Source organism: Plectropomus leopardus, chromosome 24 (genome assembly GCF_008729295.1).
Source record: "Plectropomus leopardus isolate mb chromosome 24, YSFRI_Pleo_2.0, whole genome shotgun sequence".
In the NCBI taxonomy this organism is placed as follows: domain Eukaryota; kingdom Metazoa; phylum Chordata; class Actinopteri; order Perciformes; family Serranidae; genus Plectropomus; species Plectropomus leopardus.
Genome location: NC_056486.1, coordinates 15,590,391 through 15,610,094, shown reverse-complemented (window position 1 = coordinate 15,610,094; position 19,704 = coordinate 15,590,391). Strand labels below are relative to the sequence as shown.

At 38.7% G+C, this 19,704-nt stretch overlaps 1 protein-coding gene across 1 annotated transcript in view; it reads left to right on the top strand.

Annotated features, from left to right (window-relative positions):
• Positions 1-2,189: 2,189 nt before the first annotated feature.
• The window catches only part of nlgn4xa (neuroligin 4 X-linked a), a 46,533-nt gene continuing 29,018 nt past the window's right edge, over positions 2,190-19,704 (top strand). The window contains exon 1 of the mRNA XM_042512831.1: positions 2,190-2,880. Within this exon, the coding sequence (XP_042368765.1) occupies positions 2,430-2,880 (451 nt within the window). The 5' untranslated portion in view covers positions 2,190-2,429. The remainder of the gene's footprint in view (positions 2,881-19,704) is intronic.

Here is a 19,704-nt window from a genome sequence, read left to right as displayed (position 1 = left end):
GATTGTTATGTTTGTTTTCTACGCCTTACCATGTGCCTTTTTTCCCTAAACCTAACCATCTGTGCTTTGTTGCCTAAACATAATACAATGTAATCCCACCATGTGCTTGTGTTGACATCATGGTCGCAGCTTTTGGAACGTCAATAGCGTACGCATAAGGATACCTGGCGTGTAATATGTAGAAATGGAACTCCACTGCAAAGTGGCAACATGTTATGACTAGGAACAAAAAACGTGTTGTATCGACATTCATGCATATGATGATCGCTACCCTCCCACTCACCCTCTGATGGCTTTTTCCAACTACAGCCTGACACATAATAAAAATTGTTGTGCTTTTTGGGTGCTCCAGCTCATGTTACCACCCTATTACAGCACATGCTGCTGTGTTGAGGCGGATTTTCGAGTGCACAGCCATTTTCTTCTTGTCTGAGCCGCTGTGTTTCAGGGCAGACAGGCCTACATGACAGATCCTTGCAGCCGCAGTCAGTAACAGCTTGAATCCTTTCTGTTCTCTTCCACTAATCCATGCTGGAAAAGTGTTTAGTTTAAAAGTCTTGCTTGCGAAGATTGGCATGTACTTTGACTCTATTAGCACAATTCCACTCGTGCATTCATGTCATTTATATTCGATATCAGAACGGAGTCAGTGCTGGGCAGCGTGATAATTCATAATTGATTTGGCCTGACTTTGAGTGGCATGCTGTGAGATCTGAGTGAAAGGGTAATTAATCAACAGTTTTGAACTGGAATTGTCAGGTGTGAGACTTTATCCATCCAAACCACTTCCAATACAAAAATATATACATTTGAGAAATATCTCAGGACCTAGGGGCGGTGGAATGAAGCGAGAGCTCAATCAGGAAATTGAATCTAGTTTTGACCATGAGACCATGAGACCCCTCCAAGCCCGCAGAGCAGATTTCTAAATTAGGGGGATTTCCAAAATCCCCTCACTGAAGACAGAAGACAATTAACTGACTGCAATTTATTCCAGCTGATCTCAAAACACTCCACTGGTTTTTGAATGATTGCTTCAAAAACTCGCCCCCAAAAAATTAATTCATTGTCAACTCTTGAGAAGAGATTGAGTATTTAAATTATGCACATGATCACATTCTGAGTGGCTCAAATTCTGAATAAAACATTACTGGCCTTAGGTTTTTGGTTTTTTTTTAAGTCTATTGACACGTGTATAAAGACAGGCAATAAGAATTTCAAAAGTTTGAACACTGTACTGGAGAGGTCAGAAGCCCAAAAAAACCCAAAAAAAAACGCTGATGCGAAAATAAGTAAGTGAATAAATTTCAAAACTGAGAAATTGAGAAATAAAATGACAAAGGACATCACAAACTACCTAAAAAGCGATCCAAATGACTAAAAAAAGACACAAAACAATCACAAGGAGAAACAAAACGAAGACGCTGAGATATAAAACAACAAAGGACAACACAAATTATCTAAAAGAAACCCAGTCGACTACAAAAAGACACAAAAAAAACACGAGCAGACACAAAGTGAAGACAATGAGACATAAAACGACAAAGGACAAGACAAATCACCTAAAAGAGACCCAATCGACTATAAAAAGACACAAAACAATCACAAGAGACACCAAGCGAAGACATTGAGACATAAAATGATAAAGGACAACACAAATTACCTAAAAAAACCCCAATCAATTACAAAATGACACAAATCAACCACAAGCAGACACAAAGTGAAGACATTGAGACGCATAATGACAAAAGACAACACAAACTATCTAAAAGAGACCAAATCCACTACAAGAAGACACAAAAAAAAAAAACACGAGCAGACACAAAGTGAGGACATTGAGACATAAAATGACAAAGGACAAGACAAATCACCTAAAAGAGACCCAATCGACTACAAAAAGACACAAAACAACCACAAGGAGACACAAAATCATGGCAAGGATGCACAAAATACCCAAAGAGTATTTATGTCTTGCTTCTACGAAGGAGAGGTAAAGGGGCCCTTTGTATATCCGTGCCTAGGGGCCAATTGTCTCATTATGGAAGTAACACTGTCTGTGACATTGTCTGGCGTTAGAGTACAATGGCTCACCTGCTTCTGTATAAAGACAAGTGGATTTGCATAATTAGTGATGATGCATAATCATTTTGTCTTTGTCTTGCAGGCTATCCCATCAAGCTGGAGCCAAGGTAACCAACGAGCATCCGAGGCGTTCTCCTGTTCGGGACAGGGGAGTCGTACAGAAGCCGTCTACCTCCATGCCGGCTCTCAGGATGGGGAGCTCTGAGAAAGCTGCTTTGTTTGGCTGGGGCTCCTTCGCTCAGCTCACGGTCTGAAGAGGAGCGGGAAGCATCTCGGTGGAGGGGCAGGGGGGGCGAGGGCGGATCATAACCACGACCTGCCAGGCCCAGGCTCAGCACAGCAGGAGTATGTCAGCGCCGGGAGGCCCTTCGTGGATGTGTTGCTCTGCAGCCAAGGTCAACCTTCTGCTGTGGATGGGGCTGGCGTCCATCTGCGTGGCTGCCGTTCAGACCCAGCAGCACCCGGTGGTCACCACCAATTATGGGAAATTGCGTGGAGTGAAGGTTACATTACCCAATGAGATCCTGGGACCGGTGGAACAATATTTGGGGATCCCGTATGCGCTAGCCCCAACGGGGGAGCGGAGGTTCCAGCCACCGGAGCCGCCCATGTCCTGGCCGGGCATCAGGAATGCTACCCAATTTGCTCCGGTTTGTCCTCAGTTCTTAGAGGACCGCTTTTTGCTCAATGATATGCTCCCTGTGTGGTTCACCGCCAACTTGGATACAGTGGTAACCTACGTGCAGGAGCAGAGCGAGGACTGCCTTTACCTGAACATCTATGTCCCCACAGAGGACGGTAGGTCAACTGATTGTGTCTCTTGTCCTTCTTCTGTCTTTTACCGCTTCTTGTATGTCTTTGTTGTAGTTCTTCATGTAAATGTTTGCAGTATTTTACTGAAAGTCTCAATCATTTTCCACTCAAAATAAGTAGTGTAGTCCTTGAAGGTGAAGTACTTCGAACAAAGCCGAACTGGACTGCCCCAGATTCATTGTAAGGTCATTTGATAATTGGAATTTTTTTGGGGGGAATACCCTTGTCCAAATTTCTATATAAATGGAAATGACTTGGTCTTTTACTTTAGGCATTTTTTTTTCTTAACTAGACAAACAAATAGCCAGAATCGATCAAGGGACTTTATGGTTCTATGGTTTGGCCAACAGGAACCTCGATCTCCTGCGTTTTTGTCAAATCTCGGTAAAATCTGGTGTCATAGCTAAAATATTTTACTTGATTCTTTATCAAGATCTTGCAAATAGTGCCCTGCGTGATTATGACTGCCTAATTGTGATTACATGAGCCGATTTTGTGTAATCAATGGATGCAACAATCCCACAGAATCGCGCAGATGTTAGATTTTGGTTGGAATGAAAATAGGGTCGGCGATATTTTAAAATGTCTAACATTTAAAATATAATTTAATAATAATTTTAAGTTTGTGGACGTTGCAAACTTTGGGTTTTGTTCTCCATACTTTAAACTAACTGTTATTCTTTGGTCAAGACGACGTTGGCGTGAGGCGTTTGAAAGACGGAGTTTGGTTACTTTTTGCAGCTCAAAAAGAACAAAACATCAGTGTCGTGTGTTGTTTGTGTTAATTCGGAAGTACATGTTTGAGGACTATATTACTTGGTGTGACAGACCGTTCCTATGGACAGTTTTGCTTTTGCATAGTCATGCTTAGGTGATGAAATAAACATTTTTGAACAGTTTCAGATTGAACAGTGACCTCTTGCATATAGAGTTATAAAAAATTGTTGCAATCTTTCCAGTTTTGTTTTTGCACAACAATGTTCAGGCATTGAAATAATCAGATTTGTACCTTTTTAACACTTGTGACTATCAAAAATAAACCCATTGTGGTTATTTGTTGAAAAAAAAAAAAGCATGATTATGGAACTGATAATAGGCAGTGGGTGCTTGAGAGTAATTCGATTTTTCTTTTTTAAATTGCGTTTTGATTGGAAACTGGCACATTTTCTACATTTAATATTTTTGCTCCTCTGTTGTAATTTTAGTTTTTTGGTTAATAGTTATGCCCCCTGTTTTTTCATGAACTCATCACAATGCTGTTTCCATCTGCATATATGAAGAACTTGTTTATTTTTGCTTTTTATTTTATCAGCCTACCAGCTGTCAATCACACACTCAGACTTTAGACTCTGAGAGAAAAGGGAATATTTCTGACATTTCCCCAAACAGCTGTCATTCTTCCTGTTAATAATAAAAAGCAAGAGAAAGCAAAAAAATATATAAATAAAAAAAAAAAAAAAAAAAAGCTCTTCTGATTTGCTATTTTCAGCAGACTTTATTGGACAAAACTGCTTTCTTCTCAAAAGCTTAGAAAATGTACGGTTTAGTCAAGGACATGCGTGCTTTTTATAAGTGTTTTTCTTTCCTTTTAAATTGCGAAATGGGTCATAACCTCTTGTGATTAACAAAATAGGGAAATTAAACTTGCGTCCTTGTACGCTAATTACCTAAACTGTTGAAATATCGCTTGATTTTGACCGTGGTCTAATCAGTGAACACTTGTGCGGAGGAAACTCGGCGGCTTGTCAGAGTGCTGAGAGCCCTGTCAGTCTGCGCGGCTTTGTACTATGACTGATAAGAGCGCCGTTAAGCAAGAGTGATGTGATTTAAATAAAAAGAAGCAGAGAATGGTTCTGTATTGCTATCAGGCTGAAGGCTCCTCCATAATGGCTTGTTTTCTGCACTCCCCCTGTCTGAGTGAGCAATTGACTTGGAGTAGGTGCACGAAGCACTTTACGCACCCAGTTCCTGCAGCAGTCGCCATGTACAAGACTCAGTGTGTGCTCCGTAAAAAGCACAGTGTGTTAAACACAACCTGGAGTGGCTGGAGGTCGGGGGGGGGGGGAGGCTAGCCAGGCTGTTTTAGGAAGCGGCTGGGACGGTGTGTGTGGACGTCCTCTTGGAAGAGTGGAGCACATTAACCGTGTGTGTCTGGCTGAGATCTTTGACAGCTCCGTGCTAAATTTAGTCTGAGCTCTTGGGTGCATGGTAGATTAAAAAGTGCAGGAGAGGGATAATCTCACAATCCTGTGTCGGCGCACATTTGGGGGCTTTTCTCAAATGATTCAGTATCTCCAAACAAACAAACAAACAAAAAAAGTTATTATACTCCAGTAGAGACTAAGCACAATAAATCAGTGGACAGAAGTTGTGCATGTATAATGCAAATTGTTTTTGTGCCTGTTTTCTGTGCATTTTTATGTCTCCGGGTTGGCAACAGCCACTTTTAGGGAGTTTCTAAAATTTGGCACAAACGTTTACTTGGACTCAAAGATGACGTATGCTGATTTTGGTGGTCAGAGGTCAAGGTTCACTGTGATCTTGCATCTATCTTATTCTCGTGAATGAGATTAAGTTAAGTTTAAGAATGCTTTTAGGGAATATCATAAGATTTGGCACAAATGTTCACTTGGGCTCCAAGATAAATTGTTTAGATTTTGGTAGTAAAAAGTCAGGTGCACTGGGATCTTGTATCCATCTTATTCTGGTGGGCATAATATCTCAAGAATGTTTTGACAGGATTTCTTAAAATTTGGCACAAACGTCTACTTGGACAGTTACATCCTTGGCACAAATGTTCACTTGGACTCAAAGATGACTTGCTTTACGGGAAATCTTTCAAATTTGGTGCAACATTCACTTGGATTCAACGATGAACTAATTAGATCAAGGTCCCTTTGACCTTGACTCTGTCTCATTCTTGTGAAACAATATCTCAAGAAAACCTTGAGGGAATTTCTTCAAATGTGGCACAAATTACCACTTGGGCTCAATAATAAACTGATTAGATTTTGTTGGTCAAAGATCAAAGGTCAATATGATCTTGTTTCCACCTCATTTTTGTGACCACAATATCTCAAGAACACCTTGAGTCAATTGTTTAGTTTGGCACAAACATCCAGGTAGACTGAGTGATGAACTGATTAGATTTTGGCGGTCAAAGGTCAATGCAACTGTGGCCACAAATCCTTTTTATTCTTGTGAACACAATATCTCAAGAAAGCCTCGCGGAAATTTCTTAATTTTTTTTGGCACAAACACCCTCTTGGACCCAAGTATAAACTGATAAGAATTTGGACACATAAGATGTATTTGGCAACAACAAAATTTCACACAAACGTCTAATAAAAAAAATTATGATTTTTTTTTCTTAATACAATATGGTAAAGGTAACATATAACATGATATTGTTCTGCAAAAACACTTTTCTGGCCATAACTTAACGTAATAAATAATGTGCAATTTGTTTATTTTGCTAAGTTTTGCCCCGACACATTTCTTTAGGCAAATTGCAGTAAATTAATTAAACGTATTGTTTTTGTAATCCCATTAAAATTTGCTCGTCTCTCGTTTATTGCTCTTTGTCTGATGAAAACATCAAAAAGTGTTTCCGAAATGGCACAAACCTTCCAGATATACTGCTGTTCAGCACGCTGGCTATGACTTTATCCATTTCCCCAACAGGGTTTTGAAAGGTTTTCATCAGCGCAGGCATTGTGAAACATGACGCACTACATTAGTCCAGGCAGTACTATGTCTCTAAGCTATTTTTAATGGCTTTTTGAAAGTAATGGGAGTCAGTGGATGCGTGTGTGTGAGTGTGTGTGTGTGTGTGTGTGGAGCTGAGGTAAACCTGTAGGAAAACGCACCACTGTGACTTCAAACTCCACTTGAAAATTACCCAAAGTGGAGTTATGAAGTGTTTACAAAACTGAAAACACGAGGCTCGCCGCACATCCCGAGCTTGGTACACGGTCCTTCTTTTTTGATAAACAAGCTCTATTTTGGTGCTTTTTATGCACTCTGGCATCTCATTTACACACATGAAATAATTTACAACTGCTATCATTAAACATTTATTGACAAGATTTGGAAAATGAGTCTGTATTTTTGTTAAAACTGGACATTTAGTCAAGTACAAGTATGGACAGATAATTATTAGACTGGGGCTTTTTTTTATTGTTATGAAGGACAAATTATTCTTCAAGATCTAGGAAGGGACTTATATTTTATATTCATGGTTTTCTATTTATTTTGCCACTAATCTTAAAAGACTTTTTTTTTTGGTGATTTTTTAGTTATTCTTCAATTTTTTTTTTTGGAGGATTAAAAAAGGGGGTGTCTTTGGTGATTTCTTTTCTAATTTATTTATTTGTTAAAATTTGGAACCACCCAGGGAAAGGCAGCTTAATTTTTACATCACATTTCACACAACAGGGCAATTCGAGGTGCTTTATAGAGCAATAAAATATAAAACATAATAAAGGGGAACAGATTTAAAATAAAAGGGTAGAGATAAAATATTAAAAGGTAAAATGAATTACTAAATAATTTTAAAAATTCAAAATAAAAATCACCATTAAAAAAGTAAAGAAGAGGTGCAAAGATGGGATTATTTAAAATGATAAAAAAAAAATCATGTTATATAAATTAAAAAAAACGTTAAAATTATCCAGTCTAACTAAAATACAAATAGGCCAGAATTGCACCAAAAAAAATTAATTAATTAATTAACATATCAAAAATATCACTGGATTTTGAATTTTTAGACAGTCTTTGAACACATCAAGTGTATTATTTTTGCAAAGTATGTATATAAAAGCCTTGGACTGTTTGTAGATGTAGACAATAAACTGCAGTGTTATTTTTCTATCTCATTATTTCTAAATTTTGCAAACAGAGATATTAAAGTTTGAGAAAGCCACGGAGAAAAGAGCAATAATAATGCATCTCTACAGGTCGAGCTCAGCGGGAAATGACATGTCTATCCCAGTTCGAGCTCCCCTCGCTGCCCATCATCTTTATATCCCCCGAGTTGGCCTTTTCAGAAATCCGGTGTAATGTCAAAATATCCTGCCAGCCGAGGATCAGGGAGGGATTTATAGTTTTACTGCACCTCAAGTGGGTTGACAGATTAAGCGATGCCTATTCTTTGTCATCTGATTTGAAGTTGAAAGGGAAAATCCACTCGTGCCCGCACCGAGCATGCTCAAATGACTGTATTGTCCCGCTGAATCCATTGGCTGAGCGCACAAGGTGCTGGCTGTCTGCAGCTGAAAATGCCCAAGAGCTCTTTTCATTTGTGTGCATAAAGAGAGAAAGAGGCCATGAGGATATAAATGAAGTCTGGAAGTGGAGAAAGAGAGGCTGTTTTTGGTGTGTGTGTGTGTGTGTGATGTTTTTTTTCCCCTAAAAGAAACTATGTATAGACTCAAAATAACCCCTCTCAATCATGTCTGTGACCCAACAGAAGCGTTTGTGGTGTATTTATCTAAAGAGACTCTGCCCTCCGCCTGGATTTTAATATTTTCAGGATGTTTATGGATGTGCTGGTTCGACATGCTCGCATCCTAAATTGTCGCATGTTGCACCCTCGGTATCCTTCTTGACGTTTTGGGATGTCGTTACCGTGATGTCAACGCAAGCATATGGTGGGATGATGCTGCATGCGGTTATATTTAGACAACAAAAGCACATGCAACCAACATCAGGACCTCGACAAAAGCACGTGGATCAGGCATCAAGGGTACTGATGGTTTAGGTAAAAGAGGCAGCTGATAAAGTGTATAAAAAATACATCACATTCAGACGGGAAGCAAACACCAGACTGTTGCGGGAAAGTCCTATAGGGACCATTGTGCTCTTTACATGATGTGGTAATGGGCGGCGTGTCAACCTGCCGCCATCCATCGGCGTATCATGCAGACGTGACAGGCTTCATCTTGCCATGTTATCAACCAATGTCAATGTTTCTAAGATTTTAGGATGTTTCTGGGATCTTAGGAAATTTCTAGGATTGTAGGACATCTCTGGATTTTTAGGACATTTCTGGGATTTTAGGAAGTTTCTATGATTTTAGGACGTGTGTTGGATTTTAGGACATGTCTAGGATTTTAGGACATTTCTGGGATTTTAGTACATTCCAAGGAAATTAGGATGTGTTGAGGATTTTAGGACATGTCTTAGACATGTTTAGGATTTTAGGACTGGAATTTTAAGAACATATGTAGGACATGAGACACATCTAGGATTTTAGGACATTTCTGAGGTTTTAGAACATTCTAGGAATTTAAAGACATGCCGAGGATTTTAGGGCGTTACAGGACCTGAGAAAGTTTATAAGATTTCATGACATTTCTAGAATTTAAGGACAAGTCTTGGGTTTTCGGACGGTTCTAGGGATTTGGGGAAATTTCTTGGATTTAAGTATAGTTCTAGAATTTTTAGGACATTTCTAGGATAATCAGACATTTCTGGGATTTCTGAACATTTGAGGAAGTTAGGACACTTCTGGAATATGGGTATTTTAGGACATACACAGGATTTAAGGATGTTTCTAATATTTTCAGAAGTTTCTGGGATTTGAGGACTTTTCTGGGATTTTAGGGCGTTTTAGGAATTCAGAATGTTTCTAAAATTTTAGAACATTAGGGTCTTAGCTAGGACCTCTGTTGAGGATTGCAAGGGATCCTCTACTGGCACTTTTTTTTTCATAATCAAGCTCTACTTTGATGCTATTTTATGCACTTTCGGACCTGTATGAATCACTTTATTTTTACTTGAATTAGAAAATGGTTGGGGGGCCAACTGGACAGATCTGACCAAAGGGCCGTATGCAATCCGTCGGCCAATGATGCATTCAAGTTTCTTTATCTACGGTGTTAACAGTAACTGACAGTAATGTGTAGTATACCTTTAAGGCAGAAAAGCTGGCTCCATCAGCCACTGCAGTAGCTGCAGACTGACTGGGGAGGTGGCATGCAGCTGTACAGTGAAGATGTTTCCTCGGGGGTCTTTTACGAGGGAGGCAACAATACAACCACCGCCTTATAATTGTTGGCATCTCCCACATTAGTTCTGTTTTACTGCTTAACATAAATGTAAAACCCAGCGCAGTGTAAAACCCTTCTCCTGCCCTACCACGCTCACTACCAACAGCTTCATTTTTCAGCAGCAGCCGTGATTTATACCGAGCTCCCCAACCCAAAGACATTTTTCAGCTTTTTTGTGCAGCGTCGCAGCAAGCTGTTCCTTAAATTAAAATACTCTTTGCGACACTTTATAGGGCCAAGATGAAATGAGGTAAACAGAGAGAGAAAATGGCTCAGAGACTGTATTTTCCGAGCCACTGCAGTTCAGTTTTATTTACTTGCATCCCGATGCCAAACACATCAAGTGATTATGTAATTTGTAGGGTGTAAAGTCAGCACTTCCACTTTATTTGGTGTAGCCTACAGCCCAGATCTGTGCTACACTCAGCCACAAGTCTGCCTGCAGTGCTGGGGAAAATCAAATCTGCGAACCAACTTGTGAATATCTGTTCTTCTGTTATTTGTCATGGTTTTGTTGTTAGAAAAATGCAAATAATCTCGGGAAGAAAACACTTGTTTGCCTCTTTTTGCCACAGTTAACACAGTTGGATAACTGCACTGATCAGTTCCAAATATAACAATAATGTCCATTTCACTAGAAAGAAGAAAAATAGAATACATATGTATTTCCTCTTTATGTATGCATCTCTGTGTCACAATCACATAAAAAAACAATATGAAGGAAACATGAAAAAAATGCGTATTGCAAGATATCAGAAAACGGTAGCAATAAAAATGTAATATGATAATCATGAAAAAGATTTCTAGTATTTTAGGACATATCTAGGATTGTAGGGCATGATAGGATTTTAGGACATTTTTGCGATTTAAGGACATTTGTAGGATTGTAGGATGTCTTTAGGACAAACAGAAATTTGCTCTCTGCTCTTTAATACCCTTTTCCCACCAAAATTACATTTTTTAACATAATTAAGTTATTTAAACCCAAGGAAACCCATGACGCCACAGACCAGGACGATCTCATTCAAAAGTCGTCATATACTGACACTTTGTCAATGATTTGGGCGTGAGATGTTGACACTAAAACCTACCCTCTGCAGCAGTATGATATGCCGCCAGGCACAGCCAGATGGAAACTTTTGCGGTATCACTACCTGTTGCAGCAGTACGATATGCCCAAACAGTGTCAGGTTGAGACGCTGTTGGCAACGACATAATATAATGAGTATGAAGATGCTTCCAATTTGGACTTTTGCTGACTTGCTTTCGCTGTACATCCAAAACTGACTCATGGGGGTCACATTTTTCTGTGTAGGTCCACTGATAAAGTTGCAGTATTTGACGAGACGGGATTAAAACATATTGATTGCCTTACAGTATTAGGGTGTACCAGGAAATGTAGAAATCCTGTAGATATATTTTTTTAAATACCCTCATTATTACAGGTGCTACTGTTTGTATTAAACTCATTGTATGTAGTGCACAGCACGCACCACCAGAGCTCAGTCTCCGATTTTTGGTGGAACAGGCAGCTGAGCTGAAAGACACAGTGACACCTAGTAGTAAAGAGATAAGTTACAGGACTGTAAACAGCTGGCAACCAGTAAGGGCATGTTTTGGGGTTGTTTTTTTTTTACATCTAACTTGGTGTATTAAGGATTTATTTGGACCAAACTGGAGCTGGTGATTGTTGGAACAGTGGATTTACTAACTAGATTACTAGCAAGAGTATCCAAGATGGTTTGGGTGAGTTTTTTGTTAAATCATGTGTGTTTTGTGGTGAGTTAACAAGTCAATTAAACCTCATCTTCAGTCTTCGGTGACTGAGAGAAAGGTGAATTTAAAAGCCGTACAGTTGTATTTCTCTGTTTAAGAAGGGAAAAAAGTGGGAAAATATTGCTTTTATTAACATTTTGAGGCTTTCTATTGTGCATGTATTAGTCTGTGCACTTACTTTACTTTACTATACGTTATATTCCAACCTGAAACAGCTTTGTTCTGTGAATCCAGTATCCAATAAGTTGTCTAGCACTAACATTAAGTGAAGTCTGCTTTTTCAGTTTCTCTCTGCATAGCAATCTCTCAGTCCAGCTGTATAAATGGACATCAAGTGACTGTGCATCAAGGTTTCCTGCAATTACCTCTGGCTGCATAGAAAGCAATTTTACAAGCAGCAGTGAATGCTTCGGGTTTTTATTGCCTTTCAAGAGGCCATGCAGGGCTTAAGAGAGAGAGAGAAAGAGAGAGAGCTCTTTGTTGTAGAGATGCAAATAAAACATTATCTATCAGTATCAGGTCTCCATAATGGAAACTAAATGTGATTTAGGTTATTTCTATAGAAAAGCATAACGCTTTTCCAATGCTTTTGTTAGACTGGCATTATAACTTGAAGAACAATGAGCCACTTTATTATCATGCTGTTTGTCAGGATGATTTAATGTATATAAATGAACTATAAAACACAGTTTTGGGTATATTTATATATTAATAGTGTTGGCAAACCTCTGATTTACACTGGTGAAGCCAAGTCAGCGATGCCGTCAGTGTTTAAGGTAGCACTAGAAAAATATGTCTATATATTCTATTTCATATCAAGACTGCGTTCATTATTTTTATTCTGGAATAGAACCATTGTTCTTTTTTTAAGGCTTACATTTCACATAAACACTGAGTTCTTTTCTCCGTGATGACTGTATATTGTCAGTAGATCTTTTGTTCTTTGCTATTTTGAAGTAATTTCACAACCATTCACATGATTTATGCATTATTTTATAGTTTAATTTTTCATGAGGTTGTTAGCTTTTTCCGCCGCAATTATTAAGCTTTTTTTTTTTTCTCCCACTTGCAACTTCAAAATCAATAATACCTCTTGTAAACTCACAGATGGAGATTTTTTTATGCCATTTAATATTCATTTTGTGTACTATTGCATCCTTCTTCCAATTATTATTCTGTGTCCTTGGCGTTTTAATTAGCGTACGCATATCTTGAGGAGTGATTATAACTAGATATATCATCCATATATAAGGACTGTAGATAAGAATAAGCATGCATGCTAAATTTGGCATATTTACATGATGGACCCAAGTGCTTATGTTAATTAATAAGCATTATAAACATAAGGTTAAATCAATATGCACATAATTTTACACGCTTTATTTTCTGTCTTCTACTGTTTTTACACTGTACTGATTTTAGGGAGTATTCTAGGCAGGGGTTGGGGAAAAAAATCATATTTTAAAATTATGTTACAAAAGTAGTGAAATTGTTATCTTATTTTCTTTTGTGTTTACAAATTTTCTGGTATTTTCTTGTAAGTTTTTACTATTTTTTTAGTGCTAATTCTGGCTCTTTTTATTTTTTATTTTTATTTCATTGCTCATTGCCTTCTTACCACGTTTTCAAAAGAAATCAAGCCAATTATGTCCAAGCACTATTAAATTTTCTTAAATTCCATCCTCTGAGAAACAACCTGAAAGACGAAATCTGGTTTGAGATAAAAATGTGCCCCCATAAAAAAAAAAAAAAAAAAAAAGAAATGAAATACATTTCAATAATGGCAGCCACCTTTTCGTGCCACCTCTTGATCCACAGCCCCTCCCTGCCACACACACAAAGTGGTTGGTGCGAGGGTTATGATGGGGCGGCGACAGAGGGCCTGGTTGATGATGAAAGCAGCCTCTTGCTACCATCAGCATAAAGCAAAATTCAATTGCAATAGCAGGTTTCTAACTTTTGGAGGACAGTAACTATGCATATCCATACACAAGACGTAGAATTTCAATACTTTGCACTCAAATGTTTAGCACGAGACCTGAATCAATTAACAATACTACTAAATACCCATATATATTGCTTTTCAACTAAAAAAATGTTACTTGGGGATTTAGTTACTCTTTAAAGAAAAAACAAATACTTTTTTTCTTTAAAGAGTAAATATATATATATATATATATATATATATATATATATGAGAAAATAAAGTAACAGACAAAGTGTGTGTATGTATGCGCATCCCTAATTTCGACTATAATGACAGTTCATAAGTTATACCATACAAATTTAATGTTTTAAAGCCCTTATTCACTTGCAGTGCATTGAACGTACACCTCCGCCAATACATTCACGTTTTTATACTGTCGCAGCATGAGTGATTTAATTTCATCATAAAAAATCTGCACCGGTGCGTGTTACTGCTGCGGGGTGCATAAAGCTGCATGGTGACCAAAACCACAGTGAAATATTGATTTGAGAAGGCTGGGGTTGTGCATATTTATCTGTTTGCATGTATTCTGTATTACCACATTATTTATTGTATGCTGTGCTAATATCAGTGTGTGTGTGTGTGTGTGTGTGTGAACAGCCCGAGCAGATGTGGATGTTCACGCTCGGCCTAGTTTGCACTGACATGGCACTAGCCCGTGTTTGTGCAGCTTGTCCTTTGAGCGAGCAGCTTTATTGTGCAAACACTCCACCATCCTATATGCCACATTATGTGCCTGTTGAGGCCGATTTTCCACCATTTGTTGATCAGTGAATGCTGCGGCTCACATCACGGAGGTGGGAGCACAATGAGACGAGCAGATAATACACTACTGAACACTGGAGGAGCTCAAGGACTATAAGGGAGCATGGACAATGAGCAGCATTTTTATTTATCTATTTTTTTTAACGAGAACTCTTATATCATGTCTGCTTCATTTCATCACAGCGAAGCGGCACTTTCAGTAATAAAATCGTAATATATGTCCCATTTTGAGGATACGCTCCATGGCTTTGTTAAAGCGCCCGACTGTTTGATCCAAATCGTTACATTTCCTCTGAGCTCTACTGCTGATGTTTCATACATCAACCCCAAAAAGGTTGGGTCGGACGCCTTTTTTTCCCCAAGTATTTCAATATTTTAACTGGAGCCAATTGGTGCGATTTCTTTCAAAAATACGAGGAAACAAAAGACAATGAGCAACTGGAGTGTTCCACGAAATGCAATCATTCAGAAGAGATTAAAAAAAATAATATTTTAAATATGTTTTTTTTAGATAAATAGAAATATATTTTTCCCCCCCTAGTTTTAAAAGAAATATTTGTCACAAAAATATTGTAGTTTCTAAGCATTTTTCAAATTTTTTTTGTTTTACTATATATACATCCACTCGGACTCAATGATGAAACAATTTGATTTTGGCCGACAAAGGTCTCTGTGACCTCAAAACATGTTTTACCCAGAATGGGTTGTTCAGATGCTGAATTGGTAAAACTTATCTCGAAAACCGATGTTTTATCTCTTTTATTTTGAAGATGTGTGCAAAGCATCCATGTTTTAGAAATGTGCGGCTCCTTTGCAGCAACATTTGAAGGATTATCGACTATTATAGCTAAATTTGAGTCTGGACAGACATGGATGTGAAATATAAAACTGCAACTTTACTGGTTCGTGGGGGAACTCAACCACCAGGCGGCAATGGTAATTGCTTTTGCTTTATAGATGATGGCAGAAAGTGAGAGAAAACAAGGAGAAAAAAGTAAAACTGATAGGTCTCTGGCAAGACTTGAAACACTGCTGTTACATCAAAAGTAAGCCCCGCATATATTTTTTGGGGCATGCTGAGAGTACAGCATGGTTAGGCAATGCAGACTGTTATTTTACAATATTATATTACCGTTTAAAAATGATGCACGGGCAGCAAAAGTAGCCGCTGGTTGCAGTAAATAAGGATGATAAAGGGGATAAAGAAACGAATGGACACTGCTGTCGCCGAGGCCGTGAATTCTGTAATTGGAGACCTCCCGGTATCGGTTGACTTTCCAAACTGCAATCAAAGCCAAAGCCACAACCTCTGTTTGTCTGAAAGGACAAACTGCGGCTTGATCTCGTGTCAAAGTGCCATTTAAAAGACATGCGTGCGCAGGTTATTGGCGCCGCTGCCTGCTGCCCGGTTTTGTCCAACAGGTCACAGCTATCTGACGAGACGGACACTGAATGAGCAGTGAGCTGTCAGTCGAAATGAGTGACACCCACACAGGTGTTTTTGAGAGCTACTGTGTCTCAGATGTTGCTTGTAGCTCGGCTTGTTTGCCGCTGTTTATCTTTTTTTGGCGAGGCACCAGCTGGCTGAGAGATCTCCAATTACAGGAGCTGCGTGTCCATCACTGCAGTAACTCACAACACATCATGAAGTCAAATCTGAAATATCTCTTCATATTGGACAGCTGTATTTGGGAATTTGAGAAGGCGGGTTAAACAGTAATTATAGGGGAGGTTACTTCTGTTTCCACCTCTCCTGATTCTTTTAGCGTTTAGCTCTAACTACTTCCTGCGAACAAAGTCACTAAAAATGTTTACACCGCCACACTGATCCTAGACCAGAGATGCTTTCACACAAACGGTTGGATTCCTGCCAGGGCCAAATGTTTGACAGGAAGCGTTTGCACTATACTGTGCAGGTGGCAAACAGCTGTGATAACAGAGAAAGTTACAAAGTCAATTTACCCAAAGAGCAAAAAAGGAAAAAAAGAAACATATTTGGTGCTTCCCTATACAGGTACCATTTTATGCAAATACACGCTTTAACTGGTCTTATTTTCATGCACGCAATATCTCAAGAATGCCTTGGAATTTCCTCAAATTTGGCGTAAAACATCCACCTGGCCTTGGCAACGCACTGATTGAATGTCTTTAAATTTGGCACAAACGTCCACTTGGACTTAAGGATGAACAGATTAGAATTGTTGGTCAAAGGTCACTTTGACTTCATATCCATGTTAATTCATGTGTCCACAATTTTCAAGAAGGACAAGGGTGAATGTCTTTAAATTTGGCACAAACGTCCACTTGGACTTAAGGATGAACAGATTAGAATTGTTGGTCAAAGGCCACTTTGACTTCATATCTGTGTTAATTCTTGTAACCACAATTTTCAAGAGGGACAAAGGTGAATTTCTTTAAATTTGGCACGAATGTCCACTTGGACTCGACAGTGTACTTGGTAGTCAAAGGTGATCTCATGTTCACCTCATTCTGATAAATGCAATATCTCAGAAGGCCTTTAGGGAATTTCCTCATATTTTGGCACAAACGCTCACTTGGACTTAAAGATAAAGCCATTCCATGTTGGTGGTCAGATGCAACTGTAACCTCAAAACATGTTTTTGGCCATAACTCAAGTTTCATTATGACAAAATTTCACAGTTTGACATTTAATATCCAAAAAGGTCAAAGTTTAACTTCGCTTTGACATCCTTATATTCAGCAAAAAACACACATTACTGAATATCAGGGAGAGAAGGAGAGACATTTCCACACTGATTCTAGACCAGAATTACTTTCACACAAACAATCTGTTTCAGTTTGGGACCTTGCCAGGGCCAAATGTTTGACAGTTTGCCCTCTACTGTGCAAATAGCAAAAAGCTGTGATAACAAATGAGGTTACAGAGTGAGTTCACCCAAATAACAATCAAACATATGTCATTTCTCTTTACTGGTATCTCTTGCTGCAAACAGATTGGACTTGTCAGTACAGTTGAGGTTAACAGAATTTAGTTTTTGGCGCTCAAAGCATTACGGGGATATCTCTTTCACAGTTCAGTCAGTATGTTTACATGCATGGTTAAGTGGAGCTATGGTTGTAGCTCGATTAGGCAATTTAATTGGACTTAATTCCTAGAAAAAAATCCTAGAAATGTCCTGAGATCGGAGACATCCTAAATTCCAAGAAACGTCCTAAGAAACGTCCCAAAATTCTAAAAAAAAAAAGTCTGTAAGTCTGATTCATTGTCCTAAAATCTGAAAAATCTCTTAACATCCCATCAGTGTCCCTAAATCCTAGAAACAGGCTAAAATCCTAGAAATTTGCAAAAATCCAAGAACTACACTAAAATCATTTGCGCTGTGTAATGAAAATGAGTTTCATTCTATTTTATTTAATGAAAATTAGCCTTTGCTAATAATATGTTGGATTTATGTTAATGGCTATTCTTTAGACGTCGTTTCATTTATTAAATACACTTTTACCCCAGTGCAGTAACTTTGAGGACCCCCTGGAGGGCGGCGGACTTTGTGTCATATGAGACTAATTACGAGGCGGTTTCTTTCAGTGGAAGAACTTTGCTTTGAGTGATCATCAAAATGTGACTAAATGGTGAATCCAGGCCTCGTGGGAAACAGCGGCCCTTTGTGTTGTGACTGATGTGCCGCCTTTGATGCCGCGCGCTGACTGTACAGTTAATGAGTGTGTATCACGCCAGTGTGGCAGATTGGTTTCAGATGATGGAACTGTTTGGTCAAAAAGTACTGTTTTGCTCCTTCCAGGCTGCTGTTGTGCTCCTTGTTAGCCCAAGACACTTCATCACACAGCCGCTTCAGCTCACTATTGTTTTTCTCAACGACCTTTTTTTGATGCATTTTTTAACATTTTTATTTTTCGGCTGAAGGAAATTTTTTTTTTTTTTTTTTTGAATTTATATGTTTCCCCTTATTCTACTTTTCTCCTCAACACTAGGCGCAGATTTCAGCAGTAATGATGGTGGCGGTGATGAAGGTATTTTTCTGTCTTTTTTTTCCCTCCCCTTTTTTTGACCGACAAAATAAAAGCCTGACACTCGTGCATGACAGCAAACCTGCAGACCTTTTTTTTTTTTTAGTCAGTTTCTTTTGACTCCCTCTTCCTCCTCTCTTTTTTACTCCCCTTAAAGTGCGTCTGAGTGCACTTCTCTCAGCTATTCATTTTTGTATCAACCTCTTTCCTCTTTGGAGTCATGTAAATCAGAGGATCTTGTCTGAGGTGAGACGGCACCTCTAAACAGGAAGGAGGTCCCCGTAATCCTTTACTCACCTGTCAATTCTGAATTCAGCTCTGCATGTTATTTTGCCTCTGATGAATTTCAATTTTAAAACTCTCCCTCTTCTCCCCTTTTTTTTTTTTTAACATTTCCCTTTTTTTCTTCTTCCATTGCTCGGTAAAGCATGAGCACTAACCCATGTTGTTATGACAGTGGAAATTTGCTCATCTGTGGCTCCAAAAAAAAAAAAAAAAAAAAAAACCCTCTGCCACACTTTTTCTTTCTTCTATTAACACCTCGCTCCTCTGCATGATAATAACCAAAACAGTGCAGTATTTTTTCTTCTTCGCTGTGTTGGGTAATCTGTGGGGACCAGCACATGACTGGAGGTGAAAAAGCCATAAGAGACGTTTCAGTTAAAGGGCACCATTTGTCTTGCGGGGGAGAGACATGCAAGTGCCAGAAAAAGCAGTGACATTTCTGAATTACATGGGCAGTTGTTCAGTTTTTACGGCTGTTGCTCCAGAGAGTGATATTTGACATAATCTTCACCGCGCCTTCTTCTACATGACTTAACATTAGCCAGGCAGCTCAAAGTGCAGAGTGTAGACCAGGGGCCAGTCTTTAAAATGGAAATATTTAAATGCAATAGCATAAACGTACCTAACAGAGGGGATTTTTACTTAAATCCAATCTCATTAATAAAGTCCAAAAACACAAATGCAAATAAGGGGAAAAAACTCCCCTATAATGGGGGAAAATTACATAAACTTAAGAAGGGACCCAACATCAGTACCACTAGGGGCTGGTTCAAGGCAAGCCTAAACCAGTCCTTACTGTAGGCTTTGTCAAGGAGGTAAAGTTCAAAGCATACTTTTAGAAGTGGGGACATGAATGTTTGCAAATGAAGAGAAAGAAAAGAAGAGATGAGCTCAAAGTATCATAGGAAACCTATCAAGATGAGGCCATTATCGGTC